The sequence below is a fragment of the Mesoplodon bidens genome (assembly GCF_964165515.1).
Source record: "Mesoplodon bidens genome assembly, chromosome: 11".
Lineage (NCBI taxonomy): Eukaryota > Metazoa > Chordata > Mammalia > Artiodactyla > Ziphiidae > Mesoplodon > Mesoplodon bidens.
The window spans coordinates 20,986,391-21,007,143 of record NC_138167.1 but is presented as its reverse complement, the minus strand read 5'-3'; the positions used below and the strand labels follow the sequence as shown (position 1 = coordinate 21,007,143).

At 40.8% G+C, this 20,753-nt stretch overlaps 1 protein-coding gene across 1 annotated transcript in view; it reads left to right on the top strand.

Annotated features, from left to right (window-relative positions):
• ITPR2 (inositol 1,4,5-trisphosphate receptor type 2) overlaps positions 1-20,753 on the top strand; it is a 534,949-nt gene that overhangs the window by 467,292 nt on the left and 46,904 nt on the right. The window contains exons 54-55 of the mRNA XM_081250074.1: positions 983-1,148; positions 12,027-12,187. Coding sequence (XP_081106200.1) covers positions 983-1,148; positions 12,027-12,187 — 327 coding nt within the window. The remainder of the gene's footprint in view (positions 1-982; positions 1,149-12,026; positions 12,188-20,753) is intronic.

The window sequence follows — 20,753 nt, the reverse complement described above, 5'->3', positions numbered from 1 at the left end:
ACCAATTCGTTGTATACTGGGATTACACAGAAACAGCTAATGTCCTAGAAATCTACGTATGTTAGTAGGGTCATGAACTCTGTACACCTTTGAACTGTGGACAGAGTTATATTCGACTATATATATTTCGACTATAGTCTTTATGGAGGAGTTGATTGTTAACGTAGATAACAGAAACCAGGCTGCCTTTTGTCTATCAGGTTTCTCAGGCATGAAGATTTACTCTTTGCCTCTGAATAGGAACAGCCTCTATTATTTATTGATGAGGAGTATCAAATCTGAACAGATTCTAACAGGATTTCGTATATTCAAATGGCAAGGCTGAAAAATTTCTCATTGGCTACAACGTCTCAGGTGCCATGCTGGGAGCTTGAATAATCTCAGTCCTCCAACAGGCCAGCCGTATCACGTTGTCCGTTCATCTCATGTTTCCTCATCTATGAAACATCTAGGCTATCTGATCTCTAATGTGTATTTTAATACCATTTGACAAGTAGAAATAAGCCTGAGTTGAATGTACTTAACTCTATAAGGCCAAGAACAAAATCGACTCCAGAAATTGACGGATCATTAGATCCTCCTCAAATCTCCAATCTCTGACCTTTGGGACTGGTATTTGTCTACCTTTTGTGCAGCTTCTGGGATAGGGGCCCACTGCACCAAAATGCATTTAGCACAATGACATGTCAAGTGGTTTTTAATACACAGTAAGTCCCTCCCTTGGAGAGGAAGAGTGCAAGTCCTAGGGAATGGAAGGGGTCTGGGAACAGACTGGAAAGTTTTCCTCACAACACTTAAAGACAACGAAGATAGAAGGGGTTCTTATTTTTCCAACTTGGAATACTATTCATATTTAGCAAACAATGATTGAATATATACTCTCTGCTAGACAATATGCTAAATCAACATGCCTCGAAAATGTGTGCATCTGTATATATACACAATGGGTTTTTTTTTAATGTTTTAAAATTTTTTATTTCAGGAGCCCTTGTTTGCTGCCCGAGTGGTGTATGACCTTCTTTTTTATTTCATTGTCATCATTATCGTTCTTAACTTGATTTTTGGGGTTATCATTGATACTTTTGCGGACCTCAGAAGTGAAAAACAGAAAAAAGAAGAAATTCTAAAGACAACCTGTTTCATCTGTGGTAAGTGTTCTCAAGATACTAAAATAATAGAGAAAGAAACTGCCCAGTAGAAAGGAGGGACTAGAATGATTTTTGGTTGCCATGCTTTGGGAAAAATTATTTCAAAATGAAAGCTGGACAAAATTCAGATTATGTAACTGAGCATTGGACTGGGATACTCTGCTTCCAGAAAAAGCAGAAGAATTACATCCCAAAGGTAACTTGTCATTATTTCTGCAATTTGTATGATTCTCTGCCTATAGTATGTGTTACAAAATGCCAGAAGGTTCCACCAACTGGAAAGAGATGTTTAATCACAATAACGTATTGAGTAAACAATAGAATGATTTTTATTTTATTTTGTTAGGTTATGAATGCTCAGATGATCTTCCCAGCAGCTTGAACTTCTACTCACTGGCTGCACTTTGTTTTTGATTCTGAACTGTGCTCTCTCTCAGTTTCTGTCCCTCTCTCCCTCCCTCCCTCTCTCTCTCACACCCTGTCCTCCTCTTCTTCTATCGTCAGCTCTCTCAGGCCCACCCAACCTTCTCTTTGTCCTCATTATTTCCTTTGGCTCTACCTTTGCTTCATAAACCTTAGCCCTTTCTGGCTTTAGTCATCTCTGTAGCTGGCTTAGTCGCCCTAGGATCCTTCCCCCTCCTTGAATAATCACCAACTCCCAGTGATACTCACCATCTATTTTTCCGTGTCAAGCTGAAGAATCTTTTTGATAAAAGTCACGAAACAAACGTAAGGGCCTCACTACGATGTTTATTCTATATAACTTCAACTGGACCCACAATATATCCCCTTCCTTCCTTGGTTCACCTTTTGTCAACTGTCTCATTTCCCTGAATGGTTCTTCCAAGCCTTTCCAACATCCCTCCAACAGGTGGGAGTATGCCAGATATTAGCCTGTGACCATGAGCTCTATTCCAAGGAAACAAACACCAATTAGACATGCCCTTCGGGGTGTCCACAATCTGTTGTGGAATACAGACACAATAAATATGAGTGCTATCTAATGCATTAAGGGAAATGATGGAGAAGTTTACAGGTTGTTAACGTCTCGTTGGGTTGTGGTAGGGGGCAGCCGAGGAAGAGTCAAGAAAGGTTTCTTAGAAGAAATGGTGATGGAGCTGATGGTAAAAGGTGGAAGGGAGGGACTTTCCTGGTAGCCCAGTGGTTAAGACTCCACGCTGCCAATGCAGAGGGCACGGGTTCGATCCCTGGTTGGGAAACTAATATCCTGCATGCCACATGGCGCGGCCCAAAAAAAAAAAAAAAGATGGAAGGGAGAGAGCCATATCCAAGTGGGCAGAAGCAGAGTGGCCAGCAGAAGGAAAGGCGTGGAGGGGTGAACAGCATGAGTAGAATCTTCATTTCCTATAAACAGGTCAGTGTTTCTGGAGTATAAGTTTCAGAGCAGGGCAATGCCAGCAAAAGACATTGGCCAGATCATATGTGGCCTTTTATATTAGAAAGCTTGGACTTCATCCTATGGACTTATAGAGGATGGCGAACAATTAAAGAATTTTAAGTAGAGGATGCAGGGTCTAATTTTTATTTTCGAGCACTGTGGCAGCTATGGGAAGTTGTTCATCAGAGGACAATATTGGAGGCAGAGTAACTAGGTAGAAGGTTATTGCCATAGTAACTAGGTAGAAGGTTATTGCCATAGTCCATGAGAGGTAACAAAACCTTGATCCGGGAGAGGTAGTGGTGGCGGTATTCAGGATTAGAGGACAAAGTTAAGAAATATTGGGGAGATAGAATTTTTAAATCTCAATGGTTTGGTTTGGAATGGATATGAGAGAGTGTGGGTGCCTGGGTGGACGGCAGTACCAACAGTTGAGTTTGAGAACAGAAGAAGAAAAACAATTTTACATAGGCATATACTGAATTTGGCTTTGGAAGTACTGAAATTGAGGTATGTACTGAACAGCCCAGTGAGATACACTCAGTACGGAGGTCAACATATGGGTCTGAGCCTCAGAGAAGGAGACAGTATCGGGGAATCCTCAGCCCATATGGCATAGAAAAAGCTGGAGTGTGGAGGAAGGCTTCCAAGTGAGAGGAGGAGATGATGGGAGTTCACATGGAAAACATCAGCATTGAAAAGTTGAAAGAGAAAGGGGATCACACACTCACAGAAACTTTCCAGTCCGAATGGTGTGAGGACAACCGGACATGTGTGGCACGTGGAAGTGAGGGGCGAAAATATCCTTGGGAACAAAAGAATTGATTATCAACTGTGTCAAAGCAGTAACATGAACTGAAGCAGAGCCTTTGAGTTTCTCGTTTAGGAGGTTTTGGAGTTTTTAGAGAGGAGTTTCCAGGAAGGTAAGGGCAGATACCAGATTACACAGTGCTAGGGAGGGACTCGCTGGAAGGAAATGACACAAAAAGAAGAGTCTTCTCTTCATATGTCTAGATTAGATGGAAGAACACAAGATTGACATGGCGCCAGAAAGGTGTTGTGCGATAATTGGGAGATTTGGGGAAGAGAGTTATTATATAGAAGGGTGAGTCCCACAGAGGAAGAAAGATAGTACCTTTGAAGATCTTCCTGTGTCTCATGGTCTTGCCTTTACACTGCTTCCTCGACGCCTTTTTCTTCACAATCATAATAACTATTATGTCAGCACACTACCTCCGAAACATGGGTTCTTTGGAAAAATCTATCGGTAGACTGAGCCTCATTCTAAGACATGATCCTGTCCCCCCATTATAACAACAAAAAACATGAACAGCAAAATAAGCACGTCACTTCACCCCTATTTCTGCTCCTCTGAGCTTTCCCTTCAATGTCAAAATTCTCTCTCGCTTTTCAGTTATCAAAAAGCCTGTAGCCTGTAAATTCCTTAAAATATCACAATAACCTTCATCACCAAGTTGAAATGTTTGTCTCAGATCTCATCATGAACTTCCTGCTAACCTTTTCTTCTAGCTCAGATTGCACGTTCTCTGGGTCTATCACAAGGCCTTAGTCCTTCTCCCAACCCCTGGATCAGAGGTTCTGATTTTATCATAGACTCCTTATCTCTTCCCTCTGCCCTTCTCTTTAACACCACTTTATGTAGTTTATTGCCAAATATGCAGCCAGGGCTCCAACCTCTCTCCAGGCTTTTGTTCTTTATTTTCCATGGTTGATGGACATTTAAAAAGATATGACTTCCTGGCAGCCAATTTTACCATGTCCGCAAACCAGTGCATCATGCCTTTCCATCTCCTTCCTCTAACCTGGCAACTTATCTTGTCTTCTGTATTGCAATTAATGATACCCCACTGGACTGGGAACTTCTCCATCATTTTAAGCATCTCCTTTTTCCTCTTCCAGGTGCACTAGTTACCACGTGGTAATGAATCTGCTTTCACAGTCTCACTTCCTTCCACATATTCCCACAGCCACACCTTGGTTTTTGAGGCTCACCCTGGCTCATACCCCCCAAATGGACTGTTCAGTGCTGCCAGACAGAATTTTCCACTTTGAACTCATTTCCTTACTCAAAAGCCTATCAATAACATTGTACAGTCTATAACTCTAAAATTTTGATTTTCCTGCCCCACAATTGGGCCCCTTCTTTTTTGCCTGACTTTTCATCCACTGTTCTCCCATTTATAGCTCAGGTTCTGGTTTAACTGCATTACTCATCTTTAACTCTCTCTCATATGTTCTCAGTTATGGTGTTTCTGTTTGGGATGCCCAAACTCCTAAGCTTTTGAACTACTGCCCTGTCTCTGAGACCCAGATCTAAAGCCGTTGTTCCATGAATTCAGCTTTCTCTGGTCTCACTAACCAGAAGCAAACACATCTGCTCCTAAATTTGTCGATCACAATTAGCCATATAGTACTGTACATATTTTTCATTGTCTCATCTCCTCTGTTGTATACTATGCCTTACCATATTATAGAAAGTATATGAACTTTACCATCAAGTAGACATGGGTCTACACTGGTTCCACATCCTGGCTATGTGGTCTTGGTCAAGTTTCCTTTCACCTTGAAAGTGAGGAATATAATGCCATGTTTTGGCATTGTAGTGGGTATAAATGAAATCCTGTATATAAAAATTCTTAGCTCAATGCTTAACTGAGAGTAAGCTCTCAGTACATGATAACTTCTCATCTTTAGGAGATCCACATCTACATCTCATCCATTTTTATGCTTCCATAGTGTGTATTAGGGATCCTTCATAAATATTTGCTTAATGAATGACTATCCAATTAGTCACCTCCAAATTAACATTGTCTCTATATTTATGTGGCTTATAACCTATGAAAGGAAGATAAAGCAAGTAAGTCCTAAATTGCTATATACTGCAGACAAAAAACTTAGATGCACTAATTCCAAGTTATCCCAAGTTTTGTCACATGTGTGGTATTGTTTCTGTGGCATACACATGTCCACAGGGATATAGGGTGATATATCAGAAGGTATTAGATCAACATGGCCTATTTTTCAGAAGCTTCACATTTATTAACAAATTTGAGAGACCATTGAGGTGAGTTAACCTGAGAGCAAATTCAAATAGTATTTTTATATTAGAACAAATACTTTGTAAAGTAGAACAAATTTAGTGTGAACATTTAAAATAAAATAGAAACTTACTTAAATATTGAAAAGTGTTTTCAAGCTCTTTTAGCTGCTAATCCCTGTGACCTCAGTAACATAAGGGTTCTTTATTCTCTGCCCTCAAAGGGCAGAAACATGTGGGAAGTGTTGTGATAAAGTATATCTAGATATGCATTCATTCCTGGAATCACTTACCACATATAAGATCTAATATATACCATATATATTAGAAGAACTTAATTACAATAATAATTTAAACATTCGGGATATTTGGGGGTTGTATTAGTAGGCTATCAAATAGTTGTGATTAATCTAGAAATGGTTCTTGGAGGAGTTCGGTGTTAAATTGTGATCCAAAGGGGGATATAGTATCAAATAATAGAGGAGAGATTCTCCCCAGTAGGAGATGGCCCCAGGAATATTCCGAGGATGCCCATAGTAGCAACAGAAGAGGTGGGTACTGTGACAGGCAGTGAGAGCAAATGGGACTCTCCTAGCCTTGAAGACAGTGAACCAGATGTTTCAGAGTTGAGATTCAGAAAACAGTTGCTAGTGGTCCAAAAGGTGGTCATGATGAGGTGATGATGAGCACATGACAGAGCTAAAGCAGTAAGCATGGAAACAAATTGACTCTGTTGTCCACATTAACTATTAATTTTGAATTACTAGAGGTGAAAAATCCAGTGAAAAGGAGATGTCGACAGACCAGGTGTGACAAAATAACAAAATGGAGAAAGGATTTGATGATAGGTCAGAACTCCTATCATAGGAGGGTCAGGTTCCTAGAATTAAAGATCTTTCTAGGTGATTTAATAGGAAATAAAGGCTAAATTGTGAGGGGGGGCATCTATGTTCTTCTCGTGGTAATTAGTCCCTTCTCTATACTTTGCGCATTATTTTATTACCTTTATTGTCTATACTTATGCGTGAAAGTCATTCATTCACCTGTTTGTTCAACCGTTACTTACTGAGCATCTACTAAGTGCTAGGGTATTGCAGTGAACAAAAACAGACAAACACTTTCATCATGGAACTTATTTTCCACAATACATAGAATGTCAAATGATGACTATGGAGAAAAATAAAGCAGAGAAGAGGAATGTGGATGCCGGGCTAGTGGGTGGGTATGTTCCCTTACCTTAGTCATACTGGGTGGGAAACGCAACATAAGTGTAGTCTTAACATTTTTCCTGAAAAGTTTGTATCGAGCATACAGAGCTCCTCTTACCCTTCCTTTCTTTCTCCCTTGGTCGTCTCATCTAATGCTCTGGCTTTCATTGTTCATTTTATGTCATTTATCCTTGGACTAGTAGAGTTATATCTTGAATGCTGTTTGGAATATCCAGCTTCCTACCTAACATCCCAACATTGGTTGTTCTGTAGGCATCTTAAACTCAACACATCCAAAATCAAATACATCCTCCTTTAAAATCTCTTCCTTCTATTTTTTTTCCTCTTGATTTAGTGATATTACCTTGAACTTGGTCATTCAAGTCAAAATATCGAGTAGTCCATGATTCCTCCTAGATTGGTACCTCTAATCGGACATCAAGCCCTCTTCAGTTTCTACTCCAGAGTCCTCTTCAATCTTTATTGATACATTCAGTTATTCTGTGAACTTCAGTTGAATGCCTACTGTTTTCCAGCTACTATGCCAGGTGCCGGTAATACAAGAATAAATCAGACAAAGTAGTAGAGCCTAAGATAGAAACAGACATTTTTATAGCAAAGACACAGAGAGGACCAACCAAGGGAGTCAGAGCTGTGGCAGTGGTTGAGTTGGCTCTTGGAGAAGAAATTCCTGTAAAATGGGAAAGAGACTAGATGGGGGCGTAGAGTTTTCAGAGGAGTTGGTGTGTTTGGAGAATGGTGAGAAAGTCAGAGTGACTACAAGACATGTGCACAGAGTGGATAGTCAGTGCATGAATCTGAGGGCGACTTCAGGTTCACTGGTGGACAGGGATTTCATTAACAGAGTGGAAGAAGAAGGGCTAAAGAAACAAATCTTTGATGAGTTGAGTTTGACCTGCCCATAAGTTATCCAGGAGGCAGCGGGAAATAGAATCTAAAGTTGAGAAGAAGGGTCAGTACTGGGGATAAAGGTCGAGAACTCATCAGCATGATGATGGTGGAAACCATGGGAATGGATGTTCAGGCTTAGAGAGCAAGACCCAGTGAAGATGAAAGACAACCAGTTTCCCTCCCTTATATCCCTCCTCCCCTGTCCTAGTCCCCCTGGACTCCTACCCTTAGCCTCTTCTCTCACAGTCTTCCTCTAAATCCTGGCACAAGGAGTTACTTAACACACAGCTCCCAGCATGCTAGGCTCACTCAAAAACCTTCAGCATAAAGCACAGACTCCTTAGCTTTGTGTTTAAGACTTTCCGTGGTTTGTGCCAAATGTACCACTTCATCTTAATTTCCGAGTGTTCCCTCCTGGCCACACCAGAGGAACTGACAGTCCCCCAGACAGGGCATTTACTCTCTTCTCTAGCTTTGCTTTGCTATTTCCTCAGCCCAGAGGCAAAAGAACATGGCTTTGGAGTCAGGAAGACTTTTAGTTAAATACTGGCTGACTTTCCCACTAAATAGAGGTGTTAACTTGAGCAATTAATTGAATCCCTCTGAATCTCTTTCCTCACCTGCTAAAAGGTCAGATCGGGTTATTGTAATTATTATAGCATATTTGGACATCTTTATAGTTGTCAGCATAAATAGGTGCTCAATAAAAATTAAGTACCTTTTCTTACCATTCATCTCTTCTCCACTTGCCATGATCGTGTTTCATAGGCCAGACGTGTAAAGTTTTATGCCTCTTTGAAACCTTTTAAAACGTACCTGGTCAGAGCTCATTTTGTCCTCCTTTATGTTTCCTTGGCAGATTATATCACTTCAGAATGTAAAACATGTTGTCTGTTTCCTCTCCCATATTATAGGTTAATTGATGGTAGACATTATCTTTATAGTCCTATGTACCTTGCAACAGGTAGGGAATTGTTTGAATTGAATGCTAGGAGAAAGCTACTTTAAAATTGTCTCCTTTTTTTTTTTTGGTAATAACTCTGTTGAGGTACAATTCACATACTGTATGATTCACCCACTTAAAGTGTATAATTCAATGGGTTTAGTATATTCAGGGTTGTCCATCCATCATCACAATCAATTTTAGAACATTTTCATTGCCCTCAAAAGAAACCTCATACCCTTTAGCCATCACTGCTCCCTCCTTCCCCTTCCCTTCCATCCTCCTCAGCCCTAGGCAACCACTGATCTACTTTCTGTTGCTATAGATTTGCCTATCCCGGACATTTCATGTAAATGGAATCATATAATATGTGGTCTTCTGTGACTTGCTTCTTTCACTTGGTATGTTTTCAAGGCTCATGTTATAGCATGTATCAGTACTTCCTTTCTTTTTATTGCAGAAAAATATCCACTGTATGGATATACCATATTTTGTTTGTCTTTTTATCAGTTGATGAACATTTGGGTTGTTTCTACTTTTTGGCTATTATGAATAATGCTGGATATTCATGTACATGCTTTTGTGTGGACGTATGTTTTTCTTTTGTGTATATACCTAGGAGTGGAATTGCTGGTACACATGGTAACTCTGTGTTCAACCTTTTGCGGAGCTGCCAAGCTATTTTGTAAAGTTGCACTATCTTGCATTTCCATCAGTAGTGTAGGAGGGTTCCACATTATCCATGTCGTCATCCACATTGTTATTATCTGTTTTTGATTATAGCCATCCTAGTGGAACAATATTTTATGAGTGACATGTTCTTTTTTTTCTTAAAGTAATGAGAATTTATTGAAACAATACATGAACAATTTAAGAGAACAGGTGCAGTAAGCAAAGAGCCATCATGGAGAGCCAGATGCTATTCATGAAACTAAAGCAAGACCCTCAGCCCCACCATACACTATTACCCAACAACTTTTTCTCGGCTTCCCATTTCTCTCTGTCTAGAATGGCTTCCCTATTCTAATTGCTTCTCTCTACTTGCTGCTCTACCTCCTGGTTTCTGCCAGTTCACAGCTTCTACTGCCTCATTGTTTTCTGCTTATATCCTACTCTTTCTACATCTCTTCAATTCTGTTATATTCTTAGTGACATATTCTTAATTCACTCAATTAATATTTTATTCAGTGCCGACTATGTAGCGGGCAATATTCTAAGCTATTGGGACCATTGGTGAAGAAAAGAGACATATATCTGCCCATGGACATGCAATAAATAATCAACATAATAAGCTCATATCTAAGTTCCTGGATAAAATGATATTCCTCTTTTCTGTGCCAATTAGCAGGCTGAATTTTTCTTGCACAATCATTTTTACCTCTGTAATTGAGACTTGTGGTCCAGTTTAATAGAACACCTTGGATATGGCTATATTCAGTCTGTTAAGAGGTGATAAGCCCTCTAGGAAAAGGAAGGGGACAAGGAAAGAGTGATCAAAAGTATCGGAAAAACGGAAGAGACGGGCTATGGGATTAAATAAAGTGATTGAGTTAAGCCACATTGAGAAGGTGAGATTTGAGAAACACTGGAAGGTAAGTGAGTTAGTCAAAGAGGTACCAGAGGGAAGAGGGTTGTGGGCAGAGGAAACAGCCAGTTCAAAGGCCCTGAGGCAGGGGTCTGGGTGCGAGGACCAGCAGGGAAGCCATTGTGGCTGGATGAGAGTTAGCAAGGGAGAAGGTAGTGGGAGACAAAGTTAGAGAGGCTGGAGGGCCACATCACTTAGGGCTTAGCAAAAAGATATTGCATGGGATGTAGTTAAACTCAACAATTATTCGATGTTTTTCCAAACTTTGAACTTAACTGGGCATCCTGTATTTTCCCCGGCAACCCTATTGTAGGGCAGTGTAAGAACTTTGACCTTTATTCTGAGGAGGTGAGCCACTGCAGTGTTTGGAACAGAGGAGGGACACCATCCTACTCGGGTTTTTAAAGCATCACTCTGGCTGCTGTGTTGAGAATAGGCCACAGAGAATAAAGGTGGAAACGAGGGTCTGGAGATTATTTGGGTAATGCAGATGAGACATGATAATGGCTCAGACCAGAGTGGTAACCATGGAGGTGGTGAGAAGCAATCAGATTCTGGGTATATGTTGAAGGTAGAGCCAAAAGAATTTCAACATGAATTGGATGTGGCATGTGTGTGTGAGAGAGAGAGAGGATTCAGGGTTGACTCCTAGACTTTTGGCTTGAAAACTGGAAGAACGGAGTTGTCGTGGAATGAAGAGAGAACATGGGTGGAGCAGGTTTGGGGGAGAGGATTGGATTTTATTTGAAGCATGCTGAGCTGTTGATAGGTCAAGTAAGATGAGGCATAGCCATTAGCCAGCCAAATTTTATGGTATTTCCCGTAAAAATATCCAATAATACAATTTAAAGGGTCACGCCTTCACTGGGGACAGGTTTTTTACTTATTGTACTTTGCATCTTATTGTTTAAAGGGTCTTCTTCATGCCTAAATGGCCAAATGACCTTTTTTTTAAAAAAAAAAAATATGTTTAGGAAAAGAATAGCCAGGTTTGGAAATCAGTTTCCACATTTCTCCTCCAGTATCTGAACTGCAAAACCAGACTGAAGCCCGGCATCCCATTTTACTTGGCAGTGTAATTCATTTTTCCATAGATGTTTTTCTTCATCTCCATTCATTTCCTTTCATCTGCGCTTCAACCTTTGAGAGAAAAGAATCTTACTACCCAGTAAGATTACTGCTCCGTGTCCTTCCACAGGCTAAAAATATGCCCTGGAAATTGAGCAGACCTTCCCCTCCCCAAAATGCCTGGAACACAGTAGTCTAAGGGGTGGAATGAGCCTGTGAGTCCTTATTGCGCTCGGAGCCCATGTATCTGTGGACATTCGTTTGTCCTTCACTGATTACAAGTGGTTTTGAAGAGATGACTGTTAGCTGCCTTTTCTCTTTTTACCCAAGTTTCTGGTTAAAATGACCCTTTCTTTCTGCCCTGATTAGCCAGCGTGCTTTTTCTTCCACAATCATTTTGACTTCTTTTTCTTAGACTTGCGATCCAGTTTAATTTGACAATTTTGATGCAGCTATATTTAAAATTGTCTGCAAACTTTACTTCTATAATAGGACTGTGCATTTCTAAGGATCCACAGGAAAGAAATTAAAAACTCTGACTTTTTTTCTGGAGGTCTTATATACTACATTGTTTTTAATCATAACATTTTAAATCGTCATGCTCTTTCCGAAAGCGTTTTTTCACAATAGTTATTATGTTCTGTTTTTATGCCAAGAAGTGAGTGCTGATTAAATTACACACATTGTGTCTCCTGTGATTTGCAGGACTCGAGAGGGACAAGTTTGATAATAAAACGGTTTCTTTTGAGGAGCACATCAAGTCAGAACATAGTATGTGGCATTATTTGTACTTCCTCGTCCTGGTGAAGGTGAAAGACCCAACTGAATACACCGGACCTGAAAGTTACGTGGCTCAAATGATTGTGGTGAGTGAGAAGAGGGTTTGCCTCTATGACTGTGTTGCATTTTGTCTGCTTTCACCTTCCCTACCCTACCTTTCTCCCAGAACATAAAGTTTCTAGCAATCATTTTGTTAACTTTTAAATAGGACTGGCAGTCATTGAAGGACCCCTATCCTGGCTAAATCATTGGTTCCTAGTGGACTTCTTGGTTATACAAACCAAATCTAAGCCTCAGGTGTGCAGATGGTATTTCTTGGAGAATTCTCTGTGCATTGAATTCAGTCCTGTCTGTCATCCTCTGACCTCATGCCTCCTGTCATCAGTAATGTCTCAATTCCCCAAACCTGGAACTTTGCCATTGGCAAAAGGAGATTCATACTTTAAGAAATTCCTTGAGTTGCAGAAATTAAGGATTTAAGCAATTAAGTTGTGTTTGGGGAGAGGATAATGTTCAGTCCCAATGGGAGATCACTGGCTTTTTGTCAGCACACATTTTGGATAGATTGACTGGTGTTGGTGATGGATTTGCACTGAGCCTGCGGCATCCAGTTGCTTGTAACTCCTCCTTAAGATCAGTAGCATTGCACAGAGGGCGTGGTTGTCCATGATTTGAACTTTCTTCTGCTTCATAGAAGATTAAAACTAACAGGCTTAAAGAGAAGTCAAAGGTACAACTTTCTTGTATCCATGATACACAATTAGGGAGTGAGTATCATTGAATCTGATATAAATTCTTGTGTATAAACATAGCCATATATTGGATATTTTCTCAAAAATCATCCTCCAAAATTCTGTTAATAACTATTTGAGAATGAGACGTTAGAAGAGTCATGACCCTCTTTGATGCCCAGTCCCAAGGATAACATTTAGTAAACACCAAAGTGTCAGAAGAGCCGGGTAACGGTGGGCCTGTGCCTTCCTCTCTGCGAACTTATCATCCACTTAGGAAGACATAAACTACAATATTGGGGAAAACCAAAGAACATTTTCAGAGGCTCACATCTCACTAAGTACAGGTTAATATTGCAGTAGTTTACCTTACATGACAATATTTATGTGTCACAGGAGAGCTACATGTAAATTAAATTTTTATAATTCATCATTTTCCATCCTATCTTATTGACGTGCATTCTACCGTAAGTCATTTTCTCTCCATTCTTCATATGCCAGTGGACAGAACCTAACATGGTTTCTTTTTCTCCACAAATCCTTTTCTGCCCTCTCTCCCTTCTACATTAGGAAAAAAGGTGATCACTTTGAGGCTATGCACTCATAGTCATCATTTAAACAGTCTTGATCTCAAGATGCTCAGAGACTGTGTGAAACATTTTGTTTCTTCTTGCTAGGGGAGAATCATGTACAGCATTGCATTTAAAATGTGACCTCACACTGCTAGATTTTACTGAAGTTTAACTAAATTGAATTAATGTGTATTTGGCAGGCATCCATTATGTCCTTTGGACTAAAAGATTACAGGGAATACGCTGAAGAGTCTGAAATGTCCCTTCTGTGCCAAGGGATTTAGAGCTTACTAAAAGAGGAGGGGGCAATAAACCCAAAGCAGAACAGGCTACGTTACCCAAGAGTGGAACAGATGGAAGTCTGGGAAGGCTTAAAGATGTAAAGTGACATCCAACTGGAAGGTGGTGGAGGGGAATTGGGGTGTGTGTGTGTGTGTGTGTGTGTGTGTGTGTCTGCGTGTGCATTACATGAGACGGGGTAGAGTTTGTGCAGATGGGGAGTGTCTGCTGGATTAAGAGTGAGTTCCTGTAAGAAGGAGCAGCCTGAACCAAAGCATAGAAATGGGACATTCAGACACTCAGGGAATAGTTAGTTGCCCGGCTTCTCTGGTACATAGTTTACATGTCAGGAAGTTCTGAGAGATATGACCCAAAAAGTAGATTGGACTTTTGAGCAAGAAGTGTAGGTATTTGGACATTATTTTCTCTCAGCAGTGGGAAGCCACCGAAGATTTTACCTAAGGGAAGAATGTGAACACTGGGGAACAGTGCTCAGGAAGTGGTGTGTCGGCTGGTTGGGAGAAGGGAAAGATGAAGTCAGAGGTAGTATTTGGAAGTTGGTGAGATTAGGAGGGGGGTGTGGAGAAGCAAGGCAAGGGGAGGACCGCGAGATGAGACAGAGACTCCCGACACTGTGAGCCGGGCCGTTGGGAGAAAGGGGGTGAACGGTTTCAGAAAGTCTCTGTTAGGAGGAGAAAACAGTCAGAGAAGAAGACTTGTGGATTTTGAAATGAGACCGGAGGCCGAGTCATGGGTTCGGAGGGCCAGTGTAGTGACAACGGCATGGGCCTTACAGCCAGAAAGATCTGAACTCCAACACTGGCTCTAGCACGTATCTGCTGTGTGGTCTTGACGTCTTGGGTGAGTCTTCAGACCTCCCTGAGACTCTGCCTCCTCACCTAAAAGGCAGAAAATTGGTGTGAGATCATTGAGACGACATGTAAAAAGTGTCCAGCTCGGGACTTCCCTGGTGGTCCAGGGGTAAAGAATCAACCTTCCGATGCAGGGGACGAGGGTTCGATCCCTGGTCGGGGAGCTAAGATCCCACATGCTGTGGGACATCTAAGCCCGCGCACCACAACTACTGAGCTCGTGCGCCTCAACGGGAGAGCCTGCGTGCAGCAACGAAAGATCCCGCATGCCTCAACAAAGATCCCGTGTGCCTCAACTAAGATCCCGTACGCTGCAACTAAGACCCGACGCAGCCAAAAACATAAAGGAAATAAATAAAATAAAATAAATAAATATTTTTTTCAAAAAAACTGTCCAGCTCATGGTAGATACTCAGTAATTGACAGTTTTCAGTGGGACTGTCCACATGGAATGACAGTTGAAGCCTTCAGGTTAGCAAGAGGTGGGAGAAGGGAGAAACGCAGAGAGAGGAGAAGAGAAAGCCAGAGACAGAACCTGGGGGAATCTCCCATTTAGGAAAAAAGAGAAAGACAAGTAAAATAAGTAGAAAAGAAGACACTGAAAAGGATAGAAGAAGAACCAGGCAATGGAGTGTGTTAGAAGCCAAGAGATGAGTATTTCCGTGTCAGAGTTCACAGCGTCAATTGCTGCAAAGAGGAGACAGGCCCAAGCCTTTGGATTTTGTGATAAGGAAATCACCAGGTGACTTTCACTGTGAGAGAAGACTGCTGCAAAAACGTTGACCCATCTTTAGCTTTCACATTAAGACCCGCATTTTGCCGGGCTCTTGTGCTTGAATTTTTAAGACATACTGATCCGTGTGTCTATCCATCCTCTCCTGTCAGAACTCTCTCCAGAACCAGGACAGGAGGGAGGAGAGCCCACAAGCTTATTGCAACATGAACTGTCTCATTCTCATCCAAGCAGTGCACACCCAAGAGAACAGGCACTGGTCCTGGATTTTAATGGGCAGGAGAAGAAGGAGAGATATTAAGCTTTGGAAGGATGGAAACAAAAAGTCACTTGCCGGTAAGAGTGTTCATTTACTGAAATAGCCTTTTTGGAACACTTCTAAAAATCTGTAGTTGATGAACCCAATTTGGAAAATCTGTTACTCCAGGCTCCTTGGAGATTATGGCCTCCTAATCTTGATCCTCCTAGAGAGAGAAGATTTTAGAGCACATGGCAAGTTGAAGCCTGTCTGTAGCTCAATTCAAAGACTACATTTTCTCTCCCTCCAGGTCAAAGGTAACTACTCTTAACAGTTTGGTAGGAAAACTTCCATTTTCCTCCCACTTTAATTTTTGGTCCTTAAAAATAAGTGCATTTACCAAGTAGATTTAAGTGCTTGTTTATCAATAGAGCTTTAGAAGAAGTTTTTAATTCTTCATAATTGATGTAGCTTTTACCCTCAAGGATTTATGCAAAATAAAATAAGGAAGTTCTTCATATTTGTTCACAAAACAACTCATCTGAATTCTACACACTTTAAGCCTGGTTTGTACCTAGAGGCCCTTAGAAAATGTTTCCTGTCTTCTGGTGAAATGAGAAAATGAGAAAAAATGAAATGAGAAAAACAAGAATATAACAAGTTTGGGGATGTTTCTCCCTCTGTGCATTTTTTCACCTCCAATACTTCAACTTTATTCTTTACTACTAGGTCCCATAAGGAATATTTATACTAGTGTGCATTAAAACATACATTATAAATAAATTAATATATTGCTTCTAGGGGATAGAATCTTAGGAAATACATTTGTGCCTCTACATCCCTCTAGTGACAGGATCAAGACTCTGAAATAGTAACAGAAGCTTAAAACTTCCTCACCCCTGCCTTCAAACCCTACACCAAGCTGTTGGACTATCCATTGTTTGAGTCTTTGAATTAACACAAAACCTCTTCTGGGATATTGTTAGGGGAGATGTGAATAGATCAAGGTATTTGGGGAATATATTTTCTTCTGGCAAACAAACTCTCATTTTTGATAAGATTTGAGCTAGTATTTATTGGGGACAGAAAGTAAGAGACAGAAAAGAAAGGATCATGCAGAAAAGTAAAAGTAATGAAAGAGAATCCAATAAACTAGGAGGAAAGGGTCTAAGAGGATAAGTCCTGCAGCCTGTGCTAGTAATGGCCTGTGAGCATCACTAAGCCCTTTTGCCTCTCCCATTACTCATAGGATGATATTGAAGAGGAACAAACAAAATAGAGATCATTAGAAAAAATGCCCAAGGCTTTTAGAGGTCTCTCTAACATTTTGGAGACATTTTCAGTTGTTCATTTGCTGAGGTATATTAAGGACCTTTGAGAATATTTAGTACTTAATTTGACAAACAGTGGGATCAAAACCAGAGGTACCTGGAAGGACAGGTACCATGCGTGTTCAGAGAACTGCCCACGTGTTCTGGTGTACTGGGCTGTGACCCAGACCCTGGCTGACCATGCCCCATGACCATGGCTTTGTGGGGACCAGTTTCTCATTTTAGCACATGACACTTTTAAGCTTTTCTACTTATTTGACTCTTGACTAAAAATTCTTTGTGGACATCATAGTGATGTCAGCTGGGACAATTTAACTCATGTTTTGGGGTGGTTTTTTTTTGTTTTTTAAATTTTTATTAGAGTACAGTTGATTTACAATGTTGTGTTAGTTTCTGCTGTACAGCAAAGTGAATCAGTTATACATATATTCACTCTTTTTTAGATTCTTCTCTTATATAGGCCATTACAGAGTATAGAGTAGAGTTCCCTGTGCTATACAGTAGGTCCTTATTAGTTATCTATTTTATATATAGTAGTGTGTTTATGTCAATCCCAATCTCCCAATTTATCCCTCCCCTCCCCTTCCGCCCTAGTAACCATAAGTTTGTTTTCTAAGTCTGTGAATCTGTTTATGATCTTTAAGTTCGTTTGTATCTTTTTTTAGATTCCAGATATAAGTGATATCGTGATATTTGTCTTTGTCTGACTTACTTCACTTAGTATGATAATCTCTAGGTCCATCCATGTTGCTGAAAATGGCATTATTTCATTCTTTTTATGACTGAATAATATTCCATTGTACATACACACACACACACACACACACACATATACATACCACATCTTTATCCATTCATCTGTCGGTGGGCATTTAGGTTGCTTCCATGTCCTGGCTATTGTAAATAGTGCTGCTATGAACATTGGGGTGCATGTGTCTTTTCAAATTATAGTTTTCTCTGGATATATGCCCAGGAGTGGGATTGCTAGATCATATGGTAGTTCTACTTTTTAGTTTTTTAAGGAACCTCCATACTGTTCTCCATAATGGTTGTACCAATTAACTCATGTTTTTGTTAACATAATAATTGTCGTGACACAAAAAATAATTGTAAGTTTCTTGAAGGCCACAACCAGGAATAGAGTATCTTTTGTTCTGTGTAAGACCAGGGCAGATGATAGCTATAATATATATTAAAAGCAATTCGATAGACACCGAGTGCCTCTTATATGCTAGCAGCTGTGCTGTGGGTTTGATACGTAAGGATAAATAAGAAGTAATCTCTTCCCTCAGGAAGCTCAAAACGTTTATTCAATGAGTAAATAAAATAATGAGTGAATTAACAAATGAACGGTTTATTCTTAGCCCTCTGGTAGTTGGACATAATTTACGGAAAGATACACCAAAATAGCTGCAGGAGTTGAGAACATGAATTTCTCATTAGGCAAATGTCATCTTTCCCCTCTTTTAAAATCGGAAGATAAAGACACAGCAGGAATGTTATGCCACCTGAACCAAGTATAATGAATGCAATATTAAAACTCGGATGGCTGATTTGAGAGACAGGCAATTTAATCCCTCTGTCGTCTCTCTCAGTATTTCTGAAACCTGACCCATCCCATACATGCACAAATCCTCAGGAGTGCCCCTGAAGCTGCTGTCCTAGCAGAGGGGCAAGCATGCGCATTGGTGGGTTGTTCAGCATAATTCACCCTTCAGAATGAATTCTTCCTTGCATAATGTATTAAGGCCTCAGAAAGAGAGGGATTGTCCTTTTAATGAGATAGAAAAGAAATGTCGTCACCCAGAAGGAAGGAAAAGAGCTAAGAATTTTCCAGATGTTGTTTTCTGTGTCTGGAACTCAAAATCAGTCTTGTTTAGTTAAACCGTATTTTTGAGCCATAACTGTTGGAGGGGGGATATATTGGGGCTCATGAAAGACATCAAGTCTTCTAAGATTTATATGTACCCCTCCTGCATTAGCACCGTTTGCCAACTTAATTTCTGCCTTATTGTCCTGTGTCATAATTATGAAATTATATGCTCTGGTCCTATTATTTCCAATTTACGCTAATTGTGTAATTGGATCTAATTAAGCCAATTATGTAACTGCTCAATCTTTAAAACCTATTTTAAAGATGTTAGAACATAATTAGACACTTTTAAAATGCTTACATTTCAAGGCAAGCTGGGGGCGGGAGGTTGTAGCTTCAGAATGCACAATTAAGAAGGAAATGTCTACATTCAAGGAGATGCCCCCTCTACTGTCCACATTTTAAATCCAGACATGTGTCTTCAATTTAAGAGGGATCTTTTTCAGTTCCCAACTCTGGATTTCATTTTTGTTGTGGGACCTATCCTATACATTATCCTAATTTCCTATTTAGTATTCGTACTATAATCCATGAGTTACCACATATTTGTGCACGTTAACGTCTTGCTAATTCTCTTCTTATTTTGAAAATAGAGATAGAAATGGTGAATATTTAACAGTGTGGCTGTACACGGAATCTTCATCTCAAAGACTGTCCTCAGCGCCAGAAGTGAGGGTGGAAGGATTGGGGCCAAGTTGTTTTAGATGAGATTCGGATGGAAGTGGGATGGGGAATAAGGTCGAGGACAGGCACTTGAGGCGTGGACTCTCAGATGTCATTAATCAGAAACTGAATCTGCTGGTGCCCAGGTAATAGTCCTCGAAGTTCAAGAAGCTAAAGTGGCTCTTGTTAGTTTTTCTAATCCGTGTCTAAGGAGAAGCTCCATGTCAAGGAAGGAACCTGGGCATCGGATTCTGAGGTTTGACTTCCTAGGATTCCCATTTACAAGGTCGATGACTTGACTTATTCCCTCTGTACTTCACATTACCCATCAATGAAGAAAGTGTCATCAGCCAGTTAGCACTCAGAATAGAATAAGGTGAATTGTCTGGAACCTGGAGGCCTCTGGCTGTGCCAGACCCTGCCACATTAGCTGCCAGATCATGGGGAGAAGGGGGAGGTAGGGATCCCGGGGAAAGAACCTGGACAGAGAAGGCTGCAGGGTCATGGGGTCGGGGAGCGGGATTTGGAGGGCTTGGGACAGCAGGTAATTTGGCAACTGGGGGATACTGCAACAGTTTTAGCAACGAGTATAGCCATATCTATGCAAGCCAGCTGAATAGTGACCCTGTATATAACAAGACTTTCCGTGCAGAGTTGCTACCAGGATTAAATCAAATCAGGCATACAAACAGTACTATGACTAATGGGACTTCCCTGGCGGTCAAGTGGTTAAGACTTTGCCTTCCAATGCAGGGGATGCAGGTTTGATCCCTGGTCGGGGAGCTAAGATCCCACATGCCTCTCGGCCAAAAAAACAAAACATAAAACAGAAACAATATTGTAACAAATTCAATAAAGACTTTTAAAAAATGGTCCCCATCAAAAAAATCTTTAAAAAACAAAAACAGTACTACGACTAATATAAATTGACATTCGATGAGTGCTGTTTGCTGGATGCTGTGCAGTTTGACATGCATGATCTCTTTAAAGGCCTTGTATCAACCCCGGGAGGCAGTCTGATGTGATTATCCCCATTCTACACATGAGGAAACTGAGGCTTAGAGAGGACACAGCCAGCAGAAGGGGATGCTGTGTCGGTTACGTGCAGGACACATGCAAGTGGCCGGCGTGCGTGCTGTTGTCCTACGATGATGCAGTTAGTCGTGTAAAGCTAGCAGCAGTGCTTCCTGTGAGGGCGGGTGCCCGGCACAAACGTCATGCTCTACAGAAGAGGGACCACAAACGCGCCCTGCTGGCTGGGGCTGGGAGTAACCTGGCTGGGAGACAGGAAGTCAGCGGAGAAGCCTACAATGGCAGGAAGGCCTGAGAGGGATACAAATATGAAAACTGTCCTCGTTCA